The sequence below is a fragment of the Typopeltis vanoorti genome, chromosome 14, assembly GCF_054136105.1.
Source record: "Typopeltis vanoorti isolate ZY-2024b chromosome 14, IOZ_Tvanoo_1.0, whole genome shotgun sequence".
NCBI lineage: Eukaryota > Metazoa > Arthropoda > Arachnida > Uropygi > Thelyphonidae > Typopeltis > Typopeltis vanoorti.
In genome coordinates this window covers 4022475-4047389 of record NC_143562.1, presented here as the reverse complement: position 1 = coordinate 4047389, position 24915 = coordinate 4022475, and the positions used below count along the sequence as shown (strand labels likewise).

Sequence of the window (24915 nt, the reverse complement as noted above, 5' to 3'; positions counted from 1 at the left end):
AGAAAAAATGTTTCTCTGATGTTGTCTTAAATAGAATATAGCTTTGATGTACTTATTTTATTTCATTTAATTATTTTAATTTTAGTTTATTTTCACTAGAGCTCAGGCCAGTAGAATAACTGTAGATCAAATCGTTGTCTCTTTAGCATACTGTGTGAAATGCAATATAGCTTGTCTCTGTATATATGTGTGTACACTCCAGATGATGACCTTAATATGAATCAAAATGTTGGGAAATAAAAATAATTATTTCTAACATGGTTGTAGAGTCCATAATTTGTCTAAAAAGGAGAGAGAGAGAATTTCAAACACAGCTACACTAAAGATAGGGAGCAAATTAAAATAACAATACTAACTCCTTCTAAGGAACTTCGGTCAGAATATTTCTGCAATCCAAATTCTAAGCTGGTAGCTCTGTTTCGTAAGAGGCGCCTCTGTAAGCTATTAAAACTACCAGATAAAGGAAGGCTAGCACTTTTCTCAGGTGAAAGATAACTCAATAAGCTACTAGTGCTTCCAGATGAATGGAAGGAATCTAGTAAAAGAAAAATATATTGCATATAAAGGAATTGTATTTCAAATAGCAATAACACAAACATAATATCAGAAGATAAGATTAATATATATGAATATGCTTTTATGGTAAATTTAACTATATGTTTATTTAGAATCATACATACCGGTCACTGCATTAGAAACCTTTATGCAAATATACATGAACGTCACTTGCGCAGCTTATATGCAAAATACTTGATCACGTGGGTTACCATGTAGGCAACCATTTAAGAATGCTGCTGGTCAGTAATTGTCAATTGTGTTGATCACAATGGGAAAAACAAAGGATCTTCGGGAGTTTGATAAAGGGCTTATTATGGGTGCCTGTTTGGGATGGAGCCATACTGAAAACAGCAGAGCTGACTGGTTTCTCAAAAGGTGAGATATCCCAGGTGTTTTACCAGTTGAAAAATAACCCACATTGCTTGTCTAATAGGTGTAACTGTGGTCCTAACATAGTCTGTCAGGAATCGGATTGTGTTATTTGAGAAGGTGTGTATGGACAAACAGAACTTCATGTGTGCAGCAATTGACTGAAGCATTTAATGAAGGCTGTTCCTGCCCCATATCTCACCGAACTATGTACAGGGAATTGAAAAGGATTGGTATTGGCATTCACATGCCTACAGAAACCACTGTCTGTAAAATTTCTAATTCAGTGGCCGGCATGTGTATGTTGGCTATATTATGTTAATAAAGAACTTAAAGAGCTATTAATAACACAGAAGCAAAAACTTGATATTCTAATTGAATATTTTACTTAACAGTAACTGAGGCATTGTCAAAAAAAGATAACATAGTAAACAAAGTAATTTGAATAAGAACATAGAATATCAAGCAAGTGTTCAAATAACATAGAATTTTTATAACTATGAGGACTATTATAACAACTATGAATAATCATTGTGGAATAAACTTGTAGGACTTTTTTTTTAAACTGAATTATTTCTACTTGTTTTGCTGTCTTTTAGGCTGACAGCATCTTTAGGAAGACATTTAGCACAAACCTGAAATGTTTCCAACAGCAGTTATTTTTATAAATTCAAAGATCATTTGGCACATCATGAGAAGTCTGTACATTGTTGTGCAAACTTTGTATGTGATTGCTGGCATAACACAGGACATGAATATTACATATATTAATTAGTAGCTTCCAGATGTCATGAAGGATAATTCCTTGGTTTTTATTTGATGTGTCATGTGAGTGAATTACTTCAAATGATTCCCTGAACATTCTGATGAAAGTAAGGCATGGAGAATGTTTGCCAGTCTACAGTGTGATGTTCTGTGAGGATGTGTGTCCTAAGTCCCCTTCTCTCCTATTTTCAACATCACCTATGTGTTGACTGTTTTTTAAACTGTCAAACAAATATCTTTCAATTTATAAAAATAACAGCTGTTGGAAACACTTGAGAACTTTTATGTTTGTATTAAATCTCTTCCTGAAGATGCTGTCAACCAAAAAGACCAAGAAATATGTAGGAGTAGCATTCAGTTTATTATTATTATTATTATTATTATTATTATCATTGTTCCGGGAAACTCCAAGGAGTCGACAGACTCATCGAGGGAGGCCCTAACATCATGTCAAGAACAACTATTCAACATTCACACAGTATCTATCATACCTTGCCTTGAACTCATTCACGGTCGTAGCACCCACAAGACTCTGGAAGCTTATTCCACTCATTTACCACTCTCCAAGTAAAGAACCTAGCTCTAACACCCTTGTCAACCATGCTCTTGCCCAGCTTCCATGCATGGCCCCTAGTCCTCCCACCACCAGTCATATTTTCAAAAATATCTTCTGGATCAATCTTATAAAAACCCTTCAGTAATTTGAATGTCTCAATCATATCACCCCTCTTTCGCCTATCGTCCAATTTCTGCAACCCACAAATCTTCAACCTATTCTCATAAGGTTCATTCCACAGACCTGCTATCATCTTGGTCACTCGTCTCTGGACCCTCTCCACTTCCTCCCCATCACGAAGAAACCCTGGTGCCCATAGCTGGGCACAGAAGTCCAGATGGGGTCTTATTAAGGCTCGATACAGAGGAACAACAACTTGTTCATCTCTGCATGTTAAAGTATTTTTCAGAAGCCAAGTGATTTGTTGAGCTGTTTTAGTTACTTTTGCAATGTGCCCCCTAAACTTCAACTCCCTATCCACCAACACTCCCAAATCCCTGGCCTCATCAATCTCCTGGAGTATGGTTCCACCAATGCGATATACTGCTGCTATTCTTTTCACCCCAAAGTGCATAACCTTACACTTTGCCACATTAAATTGACATCCATTTTTCCTAGTCCAGTCCTCCAAACTATCCAAATCATCCTGTAAAATTTTGACATCCTGTGCACTCACAATTGCTCTACCCAACTTTGCATCATCAGCAAACAAGTGAACACTTCCTCTCAGATCCTTTCCAATATCATTGATGAACAAATTGAAAAGCAGTGGTCCAAGAACAGAGCCCTGTGGCACTCCACTAGTCACAAGACGTCTTTTAGACTCCACTCCTGAATAAACCACTCTTTGATATCTCTCCTTCAACCACCCTCCTATCCATCTCACCAACCCTATATCTATACCCATCTGCTCCAGTTTACTGATTAGGGTTCCATGTGGTATCCTATCAAAGGCCTTGGCAAGGTCCAGTAGTATCACTGTAAACCCATTTCCCGTATCCAGTTCAGCCATCACTGTGTTATAAAACGTGAGCAAGTTACTGAGGCATGATCTACCCTTCACAAAACCATGTTGTCCCCCATACAATATCCCATTTTCTTCTATCCAATCCTGTATTCTTTTCTTGACTAATTTCTCTAAGACCTTGACAATGATTCCTGATATGCTAATCAGTCGGTAATTTACAACAGCAGTCTTGGAACCACCTTTATGCAGTGGAACTATTTTCCCCTCTTTCTACCCGCTCGGGACTAACCCAGACCCGAGACTCAAATTAAACAAAATGGTCAAGGGTACTGACAATTCTTTAGCTGCTTCTCGTACAACACGAGCTGGTATACCATCCAATTCCACAGATGTATTGACATTGAGGTTATGCAATAGACTACTCACCTCCACTTCATTAACCACAATTCCTGTATAATCTACTGGTTTATTCGTTTCTGCAATGTCACCACCTGGATGATATACTTTTGCAAAGTGCTCACTCAGTAACTCAACTATCTCAACTGATTCAGTTACCTCCCTACCATCGGCATTCTTTAAAATCAATCTGCCATGTACATTTTTCCTTTTACTTGCTACATATCTAAAAAACTGTTTAGGATTCTCTTTAGCCTGAATGGCCAATGTCCTTTCGTAATCCTTTTTTGCTTTTCTTACTACACTCGTCACCCTTCTGGCCTGCGCTTTATACCGTTCATGTGCCTGCCGGTCACCCTTCTCCTTAAATTCCCTCCATAGTTGTTTCTTTTTTTGCAGCTCAAGCTTAATGGTGTTATTCATCCATTTAACCCCTACGTGATTTATTATTTGGACTCTAGGTATACAGTCAGCCATTGCTTCATGCAAGCACTTCTTAACTACCTCCCATGCACTATCAACTTCTAGTCCTTGCAGTTGTACATGCCATGGCACTGAACCAATCAAACTCCTAAGCTTGCCATACTTTCCAACCCGATAATTCCACATGTACCCTGTCTTAATTGAAAATTCTACACCTTTAGCCACCTCCCAAGTTAAGACCCTATGATCACTCTCACCGATTGGTGGCAATGTGGTCATATTTGTTACAGCCAAATCCTCAGATGTAATTACTAGGTCAAGCACTCTCTGACCCCTAGTATTTTCCATTACATGCTGTCGCAGATAATTATCCCTTAATAACCGCATAAAATCCAGTTCCTTCCTCCCGTGTGTCCTCTCCTCACTCCAATCAATGCGACCATAGTTGAAATCTCCCATAATAATCACCCTCCTTCCACCCATTTCTTCTATTTGCTTGTGCATACTGTCACCACCATCTTTTCCATCACCTGGTCTATAGCAGCACCCAATTGTATATTTAGTTCTGCTAGCCACAATCTCACACCAAATGGCCTCAAATGTGCTCTTTTCTCTATCCTGCAATTCAACTTCTATTCTCCTTGGCTGTAGCTCATCAGCTATCATCAACAATACTCCTCCCCCCATTTTATTCTCTCTGTCATTCCTGAACACACTATACCCATCACATTCAATCCCACTAGTTATATCATCTACAGTCAGCCATGTTTCACTAATACCTATAACCTGTGGTCTGGAAGTGCCAACCATGGCCAAAAACTCTTCCTTCTTGTTCCTAATACTCCTAGTATTAGTGTACATGAATTTAAGACCCCCATTAGCTCCAACCCTACCTTGATGCCTTATATTAACCATCCCACTCAGATTTGTTGTCCTTATTTGCTCTGGCATATTATATTCATTCTTACATTCAACTGCCTCCATAAGGACTGTATATCTACTCCCCCCCCTTAACAAATCTAGTTTCCCTGAATTTGCACATCCACTACATTCAGCAACACTTTCTCAAGTCTTCTTACACCGTAACCATTCAAATGCAAGCCATCCATCTTATATAGATCCTTTCGCCCATCAAACTCACTCCACACATCCACAAATTCCACACCACTCGTCATACATAACCCACGCATAAAGTCATTCGCAATTATGGCGCTCCTTTTAAACATTTCACTGTCATACTGTGGCAAAAGACTAATCATTCTAACTCTCTCACTCTTTTCTTTTGCTACCTTAAACAATTCATTCAGGTCTTCTATCATTTCCATTTTATCTTCTTTCAAATCATTCGTACCTGCCACAACAATTATTTCTTTCACCCTTTCCTTTTGCTCTCTAATAGACTCAATTACGTCCTTTATGGTCGCACCAGGTTGGTACGATTTTGTCAAATCCTCTACTAACACATCTCGTACTAACGAGTCTCCATACAGCACTCTATCCTTCATTTTGTTCATGTTCACATTCATACGTCTATTTTTCCTGTCATACCTTTTATTATTGGTTGGTTCATTCAGTCTACTTTTGTTCATGCACTCTAGCTGCTGTTTTGCTCTTTCTATCGCACTATTCAACAACGCGATCTCACTCAATGCATCTATCTCATCTTTTTTTATTCTCTGAGAAACCATTTATACTATCATTCACACTTTCTACATTCACACTCTCACAATTTTCATGTACAACCTTGCCGTTTCTTGTCATATCCCTATTTCCTTCATTCTGAAGGTTGACAAAAATATCACACTCACGATCCGAAATACACTTCAATTCCTCATTCTCCCTACATTTTCTACACACATTCAATCCTTTATTATCATCTAACCACACTCCGACCGCACTCCGCAAAACGTACATTTCACAGCTAGTACACTGACTCATTTCTTTTATGCTACCGTTCTTTGATAACGATGGCGAACCATCATTACTGGCCGCCATTTTCCTTCGCACAGGTGCCATACTTTCGCCCATCTTTCGCCCATTGCAATGTGTTTTGTCAAATTATACATTATAACACACCAAAAACAGACGCACTAAAATACGCAAGGCAAACAAAACAAAACTACACAATATTAAGTAATTTGTATCGATAACTGAAAATGATACTTATCTTATCCGGAGCTTGCCCGAACACTACACATTACGAATTCATCTAGCGGCGACTTCCCGACATAGATTATGTTATAAAACACTTTAGTAACACTAACCACGCTAATAAAGCTCCAATAATATACCAAAATTACACACTTAAGTCCATTAAATTGAATCCAAAACATCAATAAATCAACAAAAAACACAAATCTCTCAGGAGCTCTCCGATAGCACGTCCGTTCACCAGCTAGCCTCGACACCAATATGATTTAAATGAATAAAGTGTTACGAGTTTAATCAGCATGATTACTCATAGTTAAAGAACACAGAATTTCAATCAACCACAAAGAATGGCTAGTTTTTTCTATTTATTTAGATGAGCAGAACTTTTTTTTACAGTCAAACCTAAATATAGTATTTAGTTAACAATTAGTTAGTATATAGTTAAGAGTGCTCTGTACCATGGGTGGAATTCCAGAATAATCTGTCACTGTTTTTTGACTTAGTCTATTTTGTGTAACAGTTTTTCTTTATGTAACTACCTGTAGAGCAGTAAGTAAATACATGGAGTGCTAATCCGTGTGTTGAGGCTTATGTGCTGTGAAGAATTCATGTTGGAGGTTTAATGGAATATTATCAGCACTGAGAAAGGATTAAAACTAATTTTAATGCTTCCAATATTTCGTCTCAGTCATAGAGACATCGTCAGGGATTACAAAAAACTTTTTGTAACAACACACACAAATACAATACAATAGGGAGTGAAACTAAAGTCCTATCTAGGTGTCGCCCTCTATGGGCATTTGCAGGTGGCCTAGGATGTAAAGAGGGATCTCTGATAATTAATGTTTCCCAAATTTCGGGAAGTTTATGCAACCGTATTTGTTTAAATTAGGTTAGATGACTTTAGTTCAAATCCTTCTGTATCTGCTGTATATCAGTAGCATCTGATTGCTACGTCTATTTCTGCATGGTCAGCAAACAGCTGAACTCTGTCATATCCTTCCCAACACCATTAATGTGTAGATCACTTGATCCAATTCATTTCAGCAGCCTTTAATGTGGTATCCTGTTAAATGCCTTAGTAAAGTCCAGTAGTATCATCATGTATCTCAGAACTTCTTTTATCCACAATCCATTTTAAACAATCATGAAATAAAATGTAATCGTGCTTAATGACATTTATTTCTACAATAAACTAAACAAAAACAGAATGAAAGGTTGTAGCATATAATAATTTCAATAGTCTACATGGAATGCAGATCCTTAAGCTATATATGTCCCCTGGGTGGTGATAAATGAGCAATAGCGATAGGCAGCCAGTCCATCCTAAGGATCTCCTGGCCAATTTCATGATGTCTACTGAATATAGCGACTTGCAGAAATCTGAGCTTAGAAATATTCGTCCTATACTACATATTTGTCAATTAAACATTGAATCTATTAGCAGAGCCAAATCTGATTACTTATCAAAATTACTGCTAACCAATAATGTTGATGTGATTGCTGTCCAGGAAACACGTGCTGCTGCTGATCCTGAACAGCTTCTTAAAAGGGGTCGCATTCCAGGTTACACTGCTATTGGTGCAACTTATCACTAAATATATGGAATAGCAACGTACATACGAAATTGTCTTTAAAAAAAAAGTCTTTCTTCTATCTCAAAATACTGAAGAAAACATACATACAGTAGCAATAAAGGTTCAAGATATTACAATCAGGAATATTTATAAACCGTCTGGATCATCTTGGCCAGAAAAAATTATTCCTATTGCTGAACATCCTGCAATATATACTGGGGACTGTAATAGTCACCATGAACAATGGAATTATGTCCAAAACAACAAATGTGGTGAAAAAATTTTTGACTGGATCAAACTAAATAGTCTTCATTTAGTTTTTGATGCCAAAGACAAAGGCACTTTCAGATCTGCAGTCTGGAAAAGAGATTGTAATCCTGATTTATGCTTTGTGAGTAAAAATAATTTAGGTCACCCTATGCAAAATTTGAGAAGGGTCTAAACTGATTTTCCTCATAGCCAACATAGACCGATATCAGTTGACATTGGTATTTCTATTCCACTTGTAAGATCAACACCTTTTCCACGCTGGAATTTTAAAAAGGCTAACTGGAATAAATACGCAAATCAACTTGACAAATGTATTCGCTAGATATACCTCCAATAAGTAGTAATTTTAATCGAGATATAGGCATTGTCCAGCTTGCTGCCAAGAAAAGTATCCCTAGAAGTGTTAAGCATAACTATATACATGGCTGGAGCGACGAATGTGAATTGCTCTATAAGGAATATCAGAAGAATAAAGCCCCAAAAACAGCTGACGAACTTCTAGCAAAATTGGATATATCCCAAAGGAAAAAATGGATAAATACAGCTAAAGTCATAAGTTAAAGGATAAATACAGCTAAAGTCATAAGTTAAAGGATAAATACAGCTAAACGCATAGACTTTACTCATTCCAGCCGTAAAGCTTGGAGCCTTCTCAGGAAATTAGGTGGTAGTGCTCAACTGATTAAAGAACAACCAAGAATCTCCCCAGATCAACTAACCATACATATTGTTAACACATCACGTATTCCAATCAATAAAAAGCATACAAGATATATTAAGAGAAAACTAAAAGAATTTAACAAGTCTTCATCTATAACTTCTAACTTCAAATGTCTTTACGCAGCAAGAGGTTGAAGCAGTCTTAAAGGAATTAAAGCTTGGTGAGGCTCCTGGTCTTGACAACATTCATCCAGAATTTCTAATTAATCTAGGAAGATATGCAAGATCTTGGTTAACTAAGTTTATACTGACATTCTTACAACTAGTAAACTTCCCACTATCTTTAAAAAAGCAAAATACTTTCAATTTTAAAGCCTGAAAGCCTCACCATAAACCAGAAAGTTACCGACCTATCACTCTCCTTAGCTATTGTTATAAATGCTTTGCAAGACTTGGCAGGAATTTGATGATGATGAGTCTACCAGGGAGATAGCGACTCATAAGGGAGGCCACATATCACACCTTAAAAATTACTATTACTATAATTATGTGACATGTCTAAGAACTCATCATGGGAGGGTACTCTATTCCCATCACTCCACTACACACAACTCACCATCTTCCCTACTTAATCCTTCAGCTACACACAAGAATACTACCTACCACACACTACCACCTGTTGTACTTCCTGTGTATAAATTGTGTATGTGTGTTCTCTTGGCTGATTTGCCTGTATGCAGGATAAAAAACACAAATCCTGTACCATATGAGATCAGCTAATCTTCAATTGAAAAAGTCCATATAAAGATTCATCTCACCACAAGGAGAATTGAATTAAAAGCTATTCCAAACGAAGGGCACAATGTAGTAGTTGTTGTTCTTCTTCCAACTGCAATTATGCAGGTGCACTTGAACTTCATCCCCCTTCTTGATTGCAACTTTCCTGGATACTTTCTCATTCTCTCCTCACCAGATGCATAGGAATGTGTTGCCACTGGGGCAGTTGACAAGAGCACCAGTAGAAGGATATTTTATGAGTACTGATTTTTGAAACTGTCACACGATAAAAGGTGCTTGGCTATGAATTTGGCAAGGTCATTAAAAGCCTGTATGCAGGATGAAAAACAATTTTTTTTTTTTTGTGAAAAACACAAAGAAACAATAACACACACCACTGCTCCCCATCTTCCATAAAATGTTTCATCTTGTGGAGGGTGAGGAAAAGGACTTATCCTGTATGACCTTTTTAGAAGTTTATAGGTCTATCATATCATCCATCTTTCTCCTGTGTTCTAGTCTTTGTGGTCCACAAATTTCCACTCTCTCCCCCTTTCTTCATAATCTAAATTTTACAGTCCCGATATCATCTTTAACACATTCTTTTGCACCCCGATCAAAGGACATTATCAATTACTTGTAAAGAGGCAAAATGACTTTCTTATGCCTACATGTCATTGTTCATTTCATCATTGTAATTATCCTCTGAGTTGTATTCACAATTTTTGTTATATGTCCTCTGAACTTTAACTTGCTATCTACTAAAATTCCAATATCTAAATTTCCCTAGCTGGTCAGTTTCTTCTAGCAAAATCCTGCCAATATAATATAGCAATGAATATCTCATGAATATCAATACATCAAAGTGCATAATACATTTTGAAAAATTATGGAGACAACTACCATGTTATAGAGTAAAAACTTTAGTTTAATATAAACCAAAATCAAAACTTGACGTTTCGACCTTCATATCAAGGTGATCATCTGGAGCATACACAATATATACAGAGAAACAAGGTGCACTACAATCTATATGGTTTGCTAAAGTTACTGATATATATATATATATATATATATATATATATATATATATATACGAGGTGATATCAAAAAGTTTCGAGACTAGCTCTGTTTATGAGAAATTACTTTATCTACGTTTACACACTATCACCTTCAAAATAGTCCACTTGCATATCAATACAGTGCTCCCAGCGTTCTTGCCACTTATGGAATATGTCCTGGAAGTCTTCTTTTCGAAGCATGTCAAGCACCTTTTAAGATTCGTGCTGGATCTCCGCAATGGTGTCAAAACAGTTTGAGCCAGATCTTCATCTTCAGGAAGAGGGAGAATTCTGCAGGAGCCAAATCTGGCGAGTAGGGTGGGTGCGGAAGTGAGATAATGTTGTTTCTGGTGAGAAACTCACGTGTGAGGAGAGCTCGGCGACAGGGTGCATTGTCGTAATGGAGCATCCAGTTTTTCGCATGCCACAGATCAGGTCGCTTTCAGCGAATGTCATCTCTCAGATGCCTTAAAACCTAGCAGTAGAACTCGCTATTGACAGTCTGCCCCTGAGGACGAATTCTCGATGCACAATGCCACGAATGTCGAAAAAGACAAAGAGCATGCACTTGATTGAGCTGCAGACCTGCATCGCCTTTTTCGGTCGTGGAGATGATGGACTCTTCCACTGTGAAGACTGTAGCTTTGTCCAGGGTCGTACACCCAAGTTTCATCACCGGTAATAATCCTCAACATGAAGGATGGGTCATCCATGGCACACTGACAGAGTTGTTCCTCCTTCTGCTTCTGGGTCAGCAGCCTGGGGATGAACTTGGCAGCAACACGGTGCATGTTCAAATCATACGTGAGGATTGCCTGGACTGTTCTGTTTAACACACTGACAATGGCAGCAATGTTTGTGGAGTGTTCTCCGATGATCCTCATGCACAAGTTGCCGAATGATTTCGACATTTTTTGGGGTTGAGATTGTTGAAGGACTTCCTGATCTCTCATTTTCTTCCAGCGATGTTCTTCCGCTCTTCAAGCACGCATGCCACTCAAAACACCTCGAACGACTCATTGCAGCATCACTGTAAACTTGCCAAATCATGTCAAATGTCTGTGTGGAATGTGTCCTGGAACTGGGCAGATTTGCCCAGTTTCATGCAGAATTTCACGTTTGCTCTCTGTTCTAACTTGCTGTCCATGATGAAATTGCAGATGTGGTAATGCAGGTGGTCAGAATAGCATCAGTTGCACAGCTCGCAATGTACACAGGAAGATGTCTTTTGGCACACTGACTTATGAAGGTAGGTGCTCCCTGTGACTGTGCGTGCAGCCTTGTGCTGCCATCTGTTGGCATGTTACAAACCTAGTCTCGAAACTTTTTCATACTTCCTCGTATATATGTGTATATATATATTAGGGTTACCAAATAATTTTATAAACTTGGTTATTTTACACCTAATCCCAAGTAAGCAAAGAATTAAGTTTGCACCTGAAATGTGGTTCAAGTCTAAAGGTGGTGCAACACCAGGCAACTCATTGTAAAAAAAACTTATTTACATCTATATCTCCTTCAGAGATTATTCAAAATAAAAACACCTTTTAGCAACTTGCATAGGTAAAGTTGATAAGGCTCTGTATTACTAAAACCTTGGTATTTAGGGTCTAGCTACTCACTGAGGAGACTTCAAAAAAGGTTGAAACCAGTCTGGGTAGTGACCCCACCCATAATGTATTGCAGTATACATCTCTTAGTGAGATGTGCTTTACATTATGGAAAAAAAAAATACTAAGAATAGTGATCAGAGCTTTACCCACCTTTACAATGAGTTGCCTGGTGTTGCACCACCTTTAGACTTGAACTACATTTCAGGCGCAAACTTAACTGTTTGCTTACTTGGGATTAGGAGTAAAAGTCTTCTCTCTGGAGGGTTTTTAGGTTGTTCAACAGTTGCTAGGAAGCTATGTCGGGATCTTAGTCTTTGGGACACAGTGGTCTGGCCAAATAGTGGATGGCATTCATCATTCATTTGTCTGCTTCTTTTGTCAGCTGAGAATGCAGTTCTTTGAATTGAAGGGGGGTGCAATACCAGCCAAAGCATACAGGTCTTTTAGTAGTGTTGGTTTCAGACATCCTGTAATTAAGTGGCAGCTTTCATTCAATGCTGGATCAAGTTTTTCAGCATGGCAGGATCTGGACCATACCAAGCAGGCATATTCAGCAGAAGAATAGTAAAGGGTCAAGGCAGAAGATTTCAGTGTGCTAGGATCTGCACGCCATTTGGAGGAGATAAGCTTTCTTAGTATGTTGTTTCTTGAATTCACTTTTGCCTTTGTTTTTTTCTATGTGTGTTTTATATGAAAGGTATGATCAAAGAGTCACACCGAAGTAGATTAGGTTCCGGGAATGTTCTAAATTAGAGCTTCCCAAGAAATCTCTAGCTTCCTGTTGGCTTCCTTATTGTTAAGTTGGAAAAGGCCAGTCTGGGTTTTCAAGGGGGGTTTGATTTTAATTGATTGCTGCTATAATATGTGAGTTAGACTATTTAAGGCAGGTGATAGAGTAGTTTCAATGGACTTCAAATTTTTTGATTGAGTAGCTATGGCAAGGTCATTAGCATAGATAAAAGTTCCTGGAAAGATGGGGATATCATTGACATAAATGTTGAAAAGCAATGGTGATAACACATTTCCCTGGGCAGGCCATTTTTTGGGGATGCCAGCAGCTCTTCCTACATTCCAGATCCACAAAAATGCATCTGTTTTCCAAGCATGATTGGATCAGGAGAACAAGGCGACAGTCTCTTAGTTATTCTGTATATTTTATTTCTGAGTGTGAGATGGTTTATGGTATCATATGCTGCAGTTAGATCTACAAAGACTGCTCCTGTGGCTAGTTTTTGCTCATAACCATTTTCTATATATTGAGTGAGGGTTGAGAATTTGTTATACAGGATTTGTCCAGTCTAAAACCAGCCTGCTCAGCAATAAGATGGGATTCAATTAGAGGTTGTAGCCTATTCAAAATTAATCATTCATAGAGTTTGAAGAGGTTACTGAGTAGCAATTTAGGTCTGTTATTGTTTGTTTGTTGGAGTTTTCCCTCGTTTAAGAAAGGCCACCACTTTAGCATGCCTCCAGATAGTTGGAATCCTTAGGGTTTTGAGACAAGTGTTGTATAGTTTTAATAACCACTCTTTAGTCTATAATAAATTTAGTTTAATCTTTTAGCCAAGTGCAAGCAAACAAAGTTTCTGTCTGAAGTAGTTCAGGACTGAGGCAACTTGAAGCAAAGGTTGACAAAGAACTCATCGCTCCCTGTCTCAATCTCCCATAATGCAAAGCACATCTCTTTGAGGACATGTATAATGCTATGCATTAAAGGAAGGGCCACTACCCAGACCGGTTTCGACCTTTATTGATGTCTCGTCAGTGGGAGGCAGACCCAGAGTGGTGATACTAAGGCAGAAGCAATGGAGAGGTCATATTTACTTATACGAGTTGCCAAAATGTGTACCACCTAATTATTAATTTACTCTGGATTTAGAGAAAGATGTTGGAAGTTTATTGCATTATGGGAGATACTGAGACAAGGAGTGATGAGAGCTTGGTCCACCTTTGCTATGAGTTGCCTCAGTCCTGAATACTTCGGGGGCAAACTTTGTTTGCTTACACTTGGATAAAGGATTAAACCAAATTTATTATAGTCTAACCAAGTGGAAAATAAACTTCCAAAATCTTTCTCTAAATTCAGAGTAAATTAATAATAAGGTGGTACACCTTTTAGCAACCCGTATAAGTAAATATGACCTCTCCATTGCTTCTGCCTTAGTATCACCACTTCTGGGTCTAGCTCCCACTGACAAGACCTCAATAAAGGTCGAAACCGGTCTGGGTAGTGGCCCTTCCCTTAATGCATAGTATTATACATGTCCGCAAGGAGATGTGCTCTGCATTATGGGAGATACTGAGACAAGGAGTGATGAGAGCTTGGTCCACCTTTGCTACGAGTTGCCTCAGTCCTGAACTACTTCAGACGCAAACTTTGTTTGCTTACACTTGGATAAAGGATTAAACTAAATTTATTATAGTCTAACCAAGTGGAAAATAAAAATAAACTTCCAACACTCTTTGGTCCTGGATCCAGAATGTTTAATTTGTACATTACAGATATCATCAAGAGACCTCAGATTTTCTAGGTTTTAACAGGTTTATGGTGGCATTGAGTTCAGTGATGGTGAAATCTGAGTTAATCATATTTTGTTCCTCACTTGGGGTTCAAAGTATCTTATTTTTTGGGTGCTTTTTAGGGAATTTTTCTTTCAGCAGCAGCTGGTGAGCAATTTGATTAGCTGTTACCTGTGGATGCTCATATGGCTTAGTGAAATCCTTCCTAATTCTGTTGATAAAGTTCCACGCCTTTCTGCTACTATGGGTCATCTCAAGGGCTTCTATTTCTTTTTTCCACAAGGAATGCCTCTTTACTCTGCCAACTTGGAGCATAATTTTTCTCCTGCTTGGATAGTCTCCTTTGAGAAGGAGTTGGTGTTTGTAAAGTTGTAAGTAATTAGCATATTGGGCTTGTATGTCACTGGAAAGGCCTGGAATGTAGTTTGTGCAGCATCCTTGGGGGGGGGGGGGGATATGTTTGGTGGAGATTTTCCTCAGTATTTTTATGAATTTTGGGATACTTCAGGATCCTCTATGAAACCCTTCCAATTAGCTTTTTTGAAAGCTAATTTAAAAAATTTTAATTTTTAAAGTTAAAAATTAAATCGTTGTCTGTAAGGAACTGTGTCAGGTATAATGGCTGGGTTGAATTGAAGCATTATAGGTATATGTTGAGTATGCGGAATGCTTCAATTCAACCCAGCAATTTAAAAAGGTTTTAAATCCTTATTAATACAAATGTTGGATATTTTTGAGCTAAGAAATATGATGTCAGGATTATATCCTTCCATCTGCCACTGTTGAAAGATGCAGAGAGTTTTGGATTAGGTATCAGGTTTAGAGCTAGGTTTCAGCCAATTTTTCAACAAGTTCTGCATCTTCATTGGACTTTGCGTAACCTCAGTTAATACTATCGCTGATCTTGCAGAGTGCCATGGCTTGAGAAGATACAAGAATGTCAGTAGTGCACAGCAAATGGTCAGATTGCTTGAGAGTAGCAATATCAGACAACATACCTAAGGTCAAGAGTAGGAATTAAGTGGATGAGTAGGAATATAAAGCAAGAGCTGCAAAAAATAGAAAACAATGTGGGGGAAATATAAAGAAAAAGCGATCAGCATACTTATGAGCAGCACAAAAGTGCAAGCAAGAAGGGTAACTAGTATGATAAGGAAGGCCAAATCAGACTATGAGAGAGAATTAGTCAAACAGGCCAAAATAAACCCCAGAGTTTTTTCATTATGTAGTAAGTAAGAGGAAACTGACTATGGTAGAAAGACTTTAAACAATGCTCATGGTAGAAATGTGACTGAACCAAAAGAAATAGTCAAGTGATCATTTTGCAAAGGTGTATCAACATCGAGGTAGATAAACAGAAGGTTTTTAGTATATTAAAAAATACGAATGTGAATATGATATGTATGTGAATGCAAAAAAATTTATGCAAACATACTGTGAAAAGGAATTTAGAGAAGAGTGCTGGGTTTCTGAGAGGAGACCTCCACATAGTCATTAAAGGAATGCGGAGAACTGACCAGGGCTTCTGACCTAATATCCAATCCTCACCTTCTCGTGTTGCACCCTGTTAAGTGCCTACCTGGATACTGAACGAACGAGGGTGGGCTGGCAATTTGGGATTTAGCTGACCAAATTATATTCTTAAACCACAATATTAACCCTCCTACCAACTGAGGTGAATGAAATAGCCAGACTACCTCAGAATTTTTCATGGATTAAAACTTCATCAGCATTCTTTTATCAAGTATTTACCCTTGTTGGATTCTGATTATGTAGAGATTAGAGTAATTATTATTTGCTTCAGAATCCAACATGATCTTCCATCACAAAGGCTATACTTGTAAATATTATTTAATGTAAACAACTTATTTTACAATTTAATATTCATATAACTACTTTAATTTTGTCTAATATCTAATTATTTAATCAAAGATATATGTATTAATAGTGATAAGACCGTATTAAACATTACTAAGCTATTTTAATTATTACTATATTAATATCATAAGAATTTATATTCAATATTTTAACTGTGCATTTATTGAAATGTAAATATTGTCTATTTATTCCTGTTTGTAGAAGTTTAACGTTATGCAATAGCTTTGCATAACGTTACGCAATAACGATATGCAAAAGGATTAAACTAAATTTATTATGCAATAGCTCAATTTTATTATATTTTGTTTTGTTGTCATGGAAACGTATGTAAGTGAGCAAGCACGTTTTGGAACACCACGTGAGGTTTATTGAAAAGAGTTTTAGAAAGAAATCACGTGAGCAATTTAGGGGGAAAAACAGATATATAAGCGACAAATGCTGGAATTATTAATTAATTAGGAGATTAGAGATTTATTAGAGAGAGATTGGCATTAGGTTGGAATCGGGCATTCGGCATTCGGGAATCACAGTGCGATAATAGCGAGTCGGCAAGTCACTCGAGCAGCTAAATAAATTCTACCAGTCGAGAGGCGGTTAGCTAATAAGTTGTAGAATAACAATTATAGCTACGGAAGACAGCTGAGTGACTACTAAATAGACCAGCAATACTTGAGTTGAGATATAATTCCAGCGCCGACCTTTCAAAGGCATACGGAACCTTGAAGCAAAGTACGAAGTTACTAGAGAATAGTACAGGCTGTAAAATTGGAGTTTACCGTTAGCTATATTTAGAATTATAGTGCCTAAAGAATTAATTGAATGCCGGAGGAATGAACAACTGTGCATATAAAATCCCAAGTTAAGAATTATTGTGCTCAGTAGTAATCAGTAGTGCTTCATACAAGAACGTCTGATTATATGTACTGTGCCCGTGAATTAATTCAGTTAATGCTGAGAAGATTTATTTTAATGAGTGCTGCTTATTGTTAAAAGTGTTTGTGTATAAGTAGATGAAGATAAAAGATTATCGGTAAGATTATTCCAACCTTAATATTTCTGTACAGAGAAGTGTGTGAGTTTCATCCTAGAATTTCCTTATGTTAACAGTAACTATCGCGAAGATTAACTGAAGTGAAAATTTAAAAGTGTTTGCTTGTAAAGCGGTGTTCTGTGATTTTATTGTATTTTGGAACTTAAGGAACTGTGAGAAGACTGTATCAGAGATGACAAATTTACTATTGTCTGAGTTTGTATGACAGTATTATAGGAAAGGCTGAAGTGTTTCTAATAACTTAAATAGTGATTTAATCTTGAGTGTATAATTTGTGATTATAAAATTAAATATTTGTTTTTGTTAATCTAAAATTACGTTTTGCCTGAATCTCTTTTACTGCACCATTCATAAAATATTCGAACCAAAGCGGGTAAATTAAGTAAGTTAAATATACTCGGCCAGTATATACAATATTAACACCTAAAAGGAGAGATAGTTGTGAGCTGGTTTTTCTTCAGTTCTTGAACTAATTCAGATATAGAGTGGCGCAGTCTTAAAATATAAATTTTCTCTATATTTGAATTAGAAATCAACTTACAACTTATCAGTTGTTTAAGAACATCATAGTGATTAACATGTCGGATCCAAGGTAAAGATTTAGAAGAAGTAGGATCTAACACCCTCCTCTGCTGTTAATCCCTTAACAGTGATTTTGGAGCCATTAGCAGATTAACTGTGGTGGAGGACTTTTGAGTCACTTGTCTTTACATGTACTGTGGTACTTGGAATTTGCTTTACTGTACTAGGATATTTGATCTTTTTTTTTTTTTCTGCACAATTTATTGTGTCTCTTTCCAAAAATAGAAGTTTCACATCTGCGAAAATAAATAATGAATCCTGAAATGACCACAGATTTTGCAATGAATATATTTTAGTAATAGTAAATTTCCTTCATTTACTGACAATATAGATTCTTTTTTGCGAATTTTCAAATGTTTGTTTGCATTTAAGATATTTTGTCAAATGTTTATATTTTTAAATAACATTTAGTGAAATAAATATGACATTTTGCTTTCTTTCTTTGCAAAATATCTTTATATGGATAGCCATATTTCAATATTCAAAATTAAGTGGATATTGAATACCAAATTTCAATTTTAGGAACGATTTTTTTTTTTTATGAACAACAAATGATTATAAACTGCATTACTCGGTTTCCGATAATGTAATATTATTATTACTGTAATACCCAGTGCTTAACCACTGTAAATATTTTGAAAATATAATAGGAAAGATATCCTGTATGGAATAATTCAAAATTTATGCTTATTTTTAAGATTTTTTTTACTGCAATTCCCCCTCCCCTCCTCTCCTGTCCTGGAACTCAGTTACATAACTACTTTAAATTTCTACTGGTTTGAAAGCTTTCAGACAGTATTCAAATCTCTTATTTCAGTTTACCGTTTTGACCAAAGAAATAAAGCAATAATATTGTTGTATATTCAAAGCTTCTAATTCTGTACTCTTTCTTTGCATCTGAAATCAGCTATCCAGCGGTCTGCTGAAATTATTCTAAGATTTAGAAACACTATGCTATATTTTCAATATGTAAAACTGCTTATGCATACTACACAAAAGAAAGTTCAGTAGTATTATTTTTGTTTGTTTTTCTTTAAAAAAATCAAAATATTACTACTTCTGCTGCTGGTTGCTATTTCTGAAATCATCTTAGAAATACTTGATAAGATTCTCTTAGCTGGAAGAAAAGCTAAAGGTTTATTACTCTCAGTACTATTGAGAAAGGTAAGAGAGAACACTAAAGTTCCTCAAGCTGTAGTGCAGAATACATCACGAATGTTGTTTCCTTTTCGATTGTTGATTACAGATATCCTAACAGAAATATTGACATTTCTTTTACATGCTGATACATTATTTTGCCAAAATAATTTCTTAATTTATAATGATCAGTTTCACGTTTTTTATCAAAAATTATAAATTATTTCATACAATTATCTTGAAAAAGAGGATTTGAATTTAAAAGAAAAGTTGCATATGCGTTTCATAATCTTCTTTTTTTTGGGGGGGGGGGGTATAGACCTATTCAATTTGCAGATATTTCAGAGAATTTATTTCATAAATCATTCGCAAGACAACTGTTACAAACATAAATCACTTGAGGAACATACCCATTCATTTTAGTGTAAAATAGTAGCAAAGGTTTAGTTACTTTAGATATCTAACCTAGAAGAAAATGTTATGTCTGCTGATATTATTACGTGAATAATTTTTTCTGACATGATTTCTCTATTCGTTATAATGTAACCAATTTCCAGATTTTTTCCCTCCTGCATACTCCATGTTATATGCAGTGATTTCTTCTTTGTACTAAAAGAAAAAAAAATCAGATAACAGAAGAAAAATATGTGGTATTTTCTTTTCCACTGGGTGAATTTACAATATTCTTTCTTTGTGTTTTGAAGAGAAAGTACAAATGATTTTTTTCTTACTATTTTTGCCATTATAACATCTGATATAATTATAAGAGTGACATTTTGAGAGTTTTTCTCCCACACGAGAAACAGAAATAAGGTAGTAATGATATTGTTGATTCTGTCAAACTTCATTGTAGCAGAAATTTTTATTACAAAACTTTGTAATATATATATATATCTCCGAAACAAGAAATTTGAATCCCATACCACATCAATGTTGAGTGTTGGCAAAGTGAAAATTTTCACGTTATTATTTATATATTTTATTTATTTTTTGGTGAAATAGTTTATCTGGTATATACTCTTTCCAGTTCAATAGGAACTGGAAAGAGTATTCCAGTTCCTCTTATATTTTATTCCTTCGAAAATACAAAAATATAATTCTGTGTTACAAAAAGAACTTAAAAATTCGCCTTCAAGATGAAATGGAAACAGTACATTCAGGTATCCCTCCATCAATATTTGTAGTCCTGAAAAGGACTGTTTTGATGGCCCTGAAAATAAACATTTTTTATTTCATACTGTTCAGAATTTTAAAATTCTTGAACAATGTGGAACACCCTAAAGCAAGGGTAAACACACAAAGCAGTTTTACACTCAGGGCACCAGATTTTTGTTTCCTTACTGATATTTTTTTTAATTACATACATAACATTTGCGTGCAGGTTTTTTTTATTAGCTGTTGGTGGTAGATTTTTGGGATAATGGCTGGAGTTAGCAGCGTTCAACCTCAGATGTCTGGCAGGATTGCCTGTTTCTCTGCTTGCTGAAGAAGGCACATGTGCATGCAGCATTGCTTTTGTAATTTCTATTCTGTATTCTAGATATGTTATGGTAGAGACAAACATTTTTTCTTGTGCAGGAGGAAACTGTTCCAAATAACAAAATCCGATATATGTCCAAACACCTTTTTGTAATATTTTTTATGCTGGTTCCTCATTACAGAGTAGAATGATAGCTGCTGAAGGCGAAGGCTTCAACTTTACTGTATCGCACGAAGTTTCCTTTGCTTACCCTGAATAGTACTGCTGCTTGCCATCTCGTAAATGAATTGTATCTTGGGTATACTTACTAATTATTCCTTTCTGCCCAGCTCTAAGCTAACGGAGATTACTAACCGATCCCCACTGAGAAGCAGAACAATAGAACATGCAGCACACTAAAGAGCCTCAAGCAATATCTGAATATTTTACAGGCAGAAATTACTTGTTTGGTTATTCCATCTTTCTTTATTCTGATATTGCATTTGAAGGATAATTTTTTCTGATTTATAATTTGCTAATTTATAATAATCACCACATAGTTTCTGAATCGAAAAATTAAAGTTATGTGGAGCTTACTAGAGAGAAATAACAAATTAAATAAAAACTGCACCTACGTTTCATAACAGTTTTCGGGTGTGATAGTGATGCAATGGGGGGGGGGGGGTTAAACGATCAAATGCGAAATAAAGTTCAATTCTATTGTAAAAATATGGAAACGAAATTTCATATTTGATATACATATTTTGAATGATAAAATATAAGCAAATGTATCGCCTACTTTAAAAATTGGAGTATTATATCTGAATAATACAGAAAATATATATATATATAAATTTAAATCATGTTGTACCATCATTTTTTATTTTTACTGAAGATGGTAAATTAAATATAGAAACAGACAACAGAATCAGCAAATCTGGTATGGTGGGAAGTCAATTGAATAAATTCATGTGGAATAAGAGAGAAATTAGTCGGAATACTAAATTAGCTGAATACAAGACAGTGTTCAAACCAGTTTTAACTTATGGATCTGAGAGCTGGGTCAGAAGTAAAACACTTGACCAAAGACTAGAGACCGCAGATATGAGAGTCCTGAGAAAGATTAGAAGCGTGAACAGATGGGATCAATGGCAATATCATATTAAAAATGAGGATATTAGGAAAGAACTTGACATTGTCAGCATCCAGGAATGCATTAGCAGAGCTAATCTCAGGTGGTATGGTCACTTAAATAGAATGGGAAAGGAAAGATTAGCAAAACAAGTGTTCTCTGCCAGGTTGGCAGGAAAACGACCCAGAGGAAGACCAAGATATAGGTGGATTAATACGGTACAAAGTGCCTTAGACGATAGAAATATAAGATCTGATAATGTTGGAGTCTTGACAAGTAACAGACTGGTTTGGAGGAAAATTGTAGATAGGAAGTTAGTAATGATGTAATTTTTTCATGTAGTACTGTCATATCCTGTACACCCCTTGAGGGTACATGGCAGGAATTTGATGATGATGATGATGATGATGATAAATTTAAATCATAACCGTTAATTTCATTTTGAAATGATCAGCTATACAACGAAACCAAGAAAGTGAAAGTACAAAGAACAGTCGAGTATTATTATTATTATTCGTGACACCTCTAAAGAAAAAAAATTAGTGATATGATTAAAGAATTTCATGTTATTCTCTATAAAGCAAAGTTACTCAAGCGTGTCCTAAAGGAAATCTGAAGTATTATTTGATTTCGACGATTTAGAACAACAATAAAAATAATATAATCTGTAACGTTGTCAGCCAGTTTCCTTTTCTTTTTTTAAAAGAATATTTCAAATAATTATCGTGAATTAATTTCTTCGAGAACAAATTAAATGTTTTGTCGAGTAAGTGATTAGAAAAAAATTAGTGCAAAAAAAATTAAGGATAAAATTAGTTCTCCAAGGTAAGGCAATATTTAAGTGAAGAAATTATGCAATGATCTTTATTTTGTCCAGACATTAAAATTGGATTGTACAATAAAAAGAAAAAACAAAAATATAAGTAATTTCTCTATTTTTAATCTATCCTATATAACTAAGATGCAGTTACCCAGCATAGAACAAGGAATTGCGTTTCTTGTTCTATGGCAACTGAGAAGCAGCAACGAACGTGAGATAATCCGATTAACCGTTTTCTTCAGCTTGAGGGTTTATCACACCTTCTAATGGACATGACGGTCAAATTGCACTTCTTATCCATGTCCCTTCAACAGGTGGGCTGAATCATATCCAGATTTAGCTGGACATCTATAGACGTCCTGGCCGTTTGGGAAGTTAAATGATGGTACAACATAACAGAATTTCATGCCAGTCGCCCGGTTAAACAAGCTTCCCCGATGTTTTCGCCAGGGAACCAGGAAAACAGCGAAAAGCCAGCTACTGGTACAAATGCTAAAACACACCACAACTCAACATCACCAGAGTTGAAGGTCGGTACTATCAACATGAGCTGGACAATGAGACTTGTTTGTGCTTTGTCTCACTGAAGGTTCTGCTAAAGTAGAAGTGGAGGAATTTTTTGAGGCTTTAGAGAAAGCAACTGACACAATGAAAAATGAAAAGTTGGTCCTTGTTGGGGATCTAAATAGTAGAGTAGGAAATGATTGTCAGACATAAAAAAAAATTAAGTATAGTTTCTGGGAAATTCCAATGCTATTCCTCTTAAACACTATTAATATAATTAATGGCTATTTAGCCTGTTTTTGTTTAGGAGTGTCCCTTATATTTAATACATTGGCTAACATAACTCTATATATATACCCACTTTTTGAGTTATGTTAGCCAATGTATTAAATATAACAGACACTCCTAAACAAAAACAGGCTAAATAGCCGTTAATTATATTAATAAAAAAAAATATTTTGGAAAAATTTGGAGAAAAGAGCAAAGCTAATAATAATGGCAAATACTTGTTGGATGCTTAAGGGTCAAACCTGCATAACTGAGAGGAGACCTCATCATAGCCTTTAAAGGAATGCGGAGAACCGACCAGAGCTTCTTACCTAATGTCCAATCCTCACCTTCTCGTGGTGCACCCTGTTGGGTATCTACCTAGATACTGAACGAACGAGGATGGGCTGCCAATTTGAAATTTAGCTGAACAAATTGTATTCTTATTGGCTTAAACCAATATAGAAAATGATGGTGCAACATGACAAAATTTCATGCTGGCTGGGGCATCGCCCGGTTAAACAAGACCCTTGTTGTTTTTGCCATGGAACCAGGGTGAACAGCGAAAAGTAAGCTACTGGAACAACTCTGAAAACACCCCGCCAACTCAACATCACCAGAGTTAAAGATCAGTATTATCAGCATAAGAAGCCAGAATGGCAAAGAAATGGAGCTAGCTGAAGAATTAAATAAGTACCAGATCGACATAATAGGGGTGACTCAAACAAAAAAAGACAAAAACTGGTGATATCTTTCTGAGCAATAAATACAAAACGTTATATTCAGGAAATGACAATCAAGGAAAAGAAGGAGTACCCATAGTATTCAACAAAAAATATGAGGCTAATCTTCTCGAATGGCAGGCAATCTCAAGTAGAGTGATGTGGGCAAATATGAGAATGAGGAACTGGACAATGAGACTTATTCGTGCCTATGGTCCCACAGAAGGTTCTACTAAGGTAGAAGTGGAGGAATTTTTTGATGCTTTAGAAAAAGCAACTGACACAATGAAAAAGGAAAAATTGGTCCTTGTTGTTGGATCTAAATAGCAGAGTGGGAAATGATTGTCAGACATACAAAAATATTTTGGGAAAATTTGGAGAAAAGAGCAAAGCAAATAATAATGGCAAAGACCTGTTGGATTTCTGCTCAGGACATGGACTGGTTATTACTAACACCATGTTCCAACATAAAAATGTGCACAAATTCACATGGAGAGAAGAGACAAGGAATAAGGAAAGTCTCATTGACTATGTTATTGTTGATAGTGATGTTTTCTCCCTGGTGCAGGACACCAGAGTGTACAGAGAATTTGAAATTGGAAGTGATCACTCTTTAGTCTTGAGCAGGATAAAACTGAATTTCATACTGAAAAGAATAACATGCAACAAAGTTTTAAAGCGAATAAAAGTTGAGCAGCTC

The 24915-nt window shown here is 36.1% G+C and overlaps 1 protein-coding gene across 1 annotated transcript in view; it reads right to left on the bottom strand.

Annotated features, from left to right (window-relative positions):
• The window catches only part of LOC150099128 (folliculin-interacting protein 2-like), a 412583-nt gene that overhangs the window by 275785 nt on the left and 111883 nt on the right, over positions 1–24915 (bottom strand). The window contains exon 7 of the mRNA XM_090404004.1: positions 357–535. Coding sequence (XP_090260130.1) covers positions 357–535 — 179 coding nt within the window. The remainder of the gene's footprint in view (positions 1–356; positions 536–24915) is intronic.